Raw genomic sequence first — 3996 nt, 5'->3', positions numbered from 1 at the left:
GAAGAAGAAGAGGGAAATAAGAAGAAAAGAAGAAGAGGAGGAGGAATGAGAGAGAGGGAGGAGGAGGAGGAGGAGGCAGGAGGAGGGAAAAGCAAACGTGTACGAAGTAATAATGAAATTATTAATAAACACTCCTTTCAGTAGACTAGCTTTAGTCAATGAGTTCTACCTACCTATACAACTACTTACTATCCAATGTATGTCTGAAATGTTACTATGTTAGAGAATAAATATATATTATGATTTTTAATTTATTCTCAATTTTAGGTGCGTCAACACAAAATTTAAATGTTATATACACCTATTGTGGAAAATTAAAAAAAAAAAAAAAAAAATCGCCGTTTATGTTTCAGGTTCTACGCGGACTCCCTGTCTCCCTAAACAGTATTGAACCAACTCTACAAGTTGCGATCAAAAATGTAAGGCATCACACCTCAACAACCTCTCATATGCTGGACCATGAGTTTGGGATCGGAGGTAAGATCCCATTTTAATTTCTAGCTCAAAATCCCATTTTTTACTTTTCCTTATATTATGTCGTATAACGAGTATAGTCAAGGAAAGCAGGCAATGTAACCGGCCTGTTTTTTATGAGGTTTTTTTTTTTTAAGAGGTTTGACCAGAGGAACTGTAACTGCTATGGTTTTATCGTCCCGAAATCGAAGGAGAGAAGAGACAGGTAGGGGAACAGCAGCCCGTTCCGGAGAACGAACATTAATCCCATCAGGATCAAATCCGCCCCGGCGGGAATCGAACCCGCAGCCTAGCGCTTACAAGGGCAGACGCACTACCAACTAAGCTTAACTAGGCTGGCTTTTATGAGGTTTGATAGAGGGAATTGTAACAGGACACTCTCATATCGTCCTGAAATCGAAGAGAGAAAGAGGACAGGATAGGAGGGCTCAGCCGTTCCGAGAACGGGGGAACCTTTATCTGTTTTCTGATAAAGGTTCGCCCCGGTTGGGAATCAACCTAGGGCTTACGGCTTAACAAGCGCAGACGTTCTAACTTCCAAGATAACTCGGCTGGCTTTAAGCCGAAGTGTAAATATGTACAAGAAATGTTCAGTGCTGAATTCAATGATCAGTGAACAGTTGTAAGGTTATAATAAACGACCAAAAAATGAAACTTGTAAAATTTTCAATACTAGTATTAAATAAAAAACTCTTGACTTTTAGTTTTACAAATTTAATATATTTTATCTATACGCGTATTTCGGGTGTTACCCCATTCTCAAGATGATATTTAATTTTATGCAAGTAATGTAGTAGGTACCTTTAAATATCATCTTGAGAATGGGGTAATACCCCAAATACCCGTATAGATAAAATATATTAAATTTGTAAAACCAAAAGTCAAGAGTTTTTTATTTATTAATAGAGTCGTAAGGTGACACCTGTTGCAATAAAACAGGTGTTGGACGCATAAATCAAGGTATTCTGTTGTGGTCTAGAAAGTTTGTAATACCCGCTTATGCAGGTAGGAAGGTAGGTACATATTATGTAGCTTTACGAGCAAGTTTCCACTTTCTAACTTTACCAGAATGAACAAAGTGTTTACAGTTCAGCTTTGTTACAACTTTTATTTAAGTAGGTACCTACTACATTACTTGCATCAAATTAAAACATAGATATAGCTACCTGTCACCCTACTCAGGTTATTCAAAATTAGGTACATTTTACCTACCTATTTTAACATTCATTACCTCAGGTACCCATGCCTTAGCTAGGATTGAACTTACGCCCTTCTATTTACCAGCCTAGTGCCTAGTGCCTGATGCACGCCTAGTTTCAATACATCATTGACTTTGGCCTTGAATTTTTTCTCATTTAGCTGAATTCCTCGCTTTATTTTATCAAGCATCTTCTGTATGAACGCCGTAAAATTAAATTGATTATGCAATGTGCAAGAATAAAATATTCCAACCAATCCATACCTCTGACAGGCTCTTCTCTGATTTCTTTGGGCCAAGCCAGCGCAGTAATAGCAAGTAGCAAGATAAAGGCACTAATTTTTCATAGATCACTGGTATTAAGCAACGGTGAGTGTGGTTTATATCCAGATGAGTGACTATCAGGGCAATCGTGCACACTCTTCACTTACAAGGCAGACGTACTACCCTCCAATCTACGAGTATTTAGACTGACTCAGTGACTTTAAATTAAAACCCCTCAAATAAATTTTCTTCTTCTTCTTTGTCTTCTTCTCCTCCTGATCCTTCTCCTCCTCCTCCTTCTTCTTCTTCTCGAGTCTTTTGTTGCCGTTTTTATTTCGTAGCGATCATAGCGATTGAGTCTTATGGCCTGGTACTTATACCCAATGTTTCAAGGATCTGATACATGTACCTTGCCTGTGGGATCATTTTACTTTGAACAAACAACCTATGAATTTACTGATGAAAATTTGTTGGAAGATGAAAAACATTAGACTTGGGTGGTCTGGTGTGTCGCAGGCTCATCTCGTAAATTATGTCTCATCAGACGGGCGAGAAGAGTAATACGGCCTTTGATCAGTAGGTACTCGATTAAAATAGCTAGGCTGAGAGCACCCCGAACTCCAAGAACAGAGCCGAAAAAACTTCGACTCCGCCGGGAATCGAACGCGGGACCTTCGGCCTGCAAGTCTAGTGTGGTACCCACTCGGCCACGGAGACGGAGGCTACTGTATATCTTCCCTATTTTGAAAAAATTTCATCCACAAATGGTTTCTTTAGTCAATTTTTCTGTTTCGTTTTATAAAGAGTAAGATCTCTCGATTTCCCACAGGTACCTATTTACCTTTTATTTTTTAAATGAATTACGAAAAAGTTATCAATAAAAAATCTACCTAATTAGGGTTCTAATTTTGTTGTTTTCTGGTCATTAAAAACATTTTTATATAATAAAAAATCGTTTTAGAAGAAGAAAAAACAGGATATAATATCTCCATTTCCCAGTAGGTATTTATTTATTTCCCTTGCGAAAAGGTAAACAAACTGGGGAAGGAAATTTGGCGAATTTTGTTTGTTTGAACTTTGAGAATTTCGAAAAAATCAAAGGTCAAATGCCGAAGTTTTTTTTTCCACGTGGGTGGACATTAATTTTAGTGAATTTTTTATCTTGAAGGTAAATAAACGCTTTTGGGTAGACAGTTTCAATACATCATTGACTTTGGCCTTGAATTTTTTCTCATTTAGCTGAATTCCTCGCTTTATTTTATCAAGCATCTTGAACTTCTATATTCTATAGACTTCAAGACTGACTTCAAGTAGGTAGTGCACAAGTATATTTTTTTTCTTCGTGTAGGAACTTTCAAGCAGTTGGATGGGTTGTGAATGGGTCGGAGAATGGAAGCTCATAATATTTTCCAAGATTCTTTCCACGTTAAATATAAACCAGGAAGAAGAAGAAAAGCTAGAAAATAAAAGTGATTTTTTTTCTTCGTGTAGGAACTTTCAAGCAGTTGGATGGGTTGTGGATGGGTCGGAGAATAGAAGCTCATAATATTTTCCAAGATTTTTTCCACGTTAAATATAAACCAGGAAGAAGAAGAAAAGCTAGAAAATAAAAGTGAGAAAAAGAAAAAAAAATAGGAAATAAAAGTGAGAAACAATGTCGAAAAAAATTGATTTTTTCACATTCTTTTGTAAGTTTTTCGTTAAAATTTCAAAGCTTAACAGGATTACAGCTCATTCATCTTCGATGGAAATGTATCGAAAATCGAAATAAAGAGCATTTAAAGCTTTTATTGTGAGCGAACAGTTTTCCAATAATTCCTCAAAAAGACCTTTGTTGCAAATATTGAAGGGATTTAAGTTCCTTTGTCACACTTTAATAAATACAAATAAAAGTTCCTTTGTACTTTTTGTTGGAATCTAATATCCTTATATTCTGTAAGTCCGTACGATTCTTTTGACTAAAAAATGTAATTAGGTACTAAAAAAAAAAAAAAAAAAAAAAAAGAAGGGGGAATGGTTTCAAAAAAAACTTTTCACAAAAAAAGAATAAGAAAATTTTT

The 3996-nt window shown here is 36.0% G+C and overlaps 1 protein-coding gene across 1 annotated transcript in view; it reads left to right on the top strand.

The window, feature by feature from the left end:
- Window positions 1-449: 449 nt before the first annotated feature.
- The window catches only part of LOC113467127, a gene marked incomplete at its 3' end in the record, with an annotated part of 5135 nt that continues 1588 nt past the window's right edge, over window positions 450-3996 (top strand). The window contains exon 1 of the mRNA XM_026823125.1: window positions 450-477. Coding sequence (XP_026678926.1) covers window positions 450-477 — 28 coding nt within the window. The remainder of the gene's footprint in view (window positions 478-3996) is intronic.

This window comes from Diaphorina citri, unplaced genomic scaffold, assembly GCF_000475195.1.
Source record: "Diaphorina citri unplaced genomic scaffold, Diaci psyllid genome assembly version 1.1 scaffold408, whole genome shotgun sequence".
Lineage (NCBI taxonomy): Eukaryota > Metazoa > Arthropoda > Insecta > Hemiptera > Psyllidae > Diaphorina > Diaphorina citri.
Note: the sequence above shows the minus strand (reverse complement) of the source record. Positions and strands in the feature narration are given on the sequence as shown.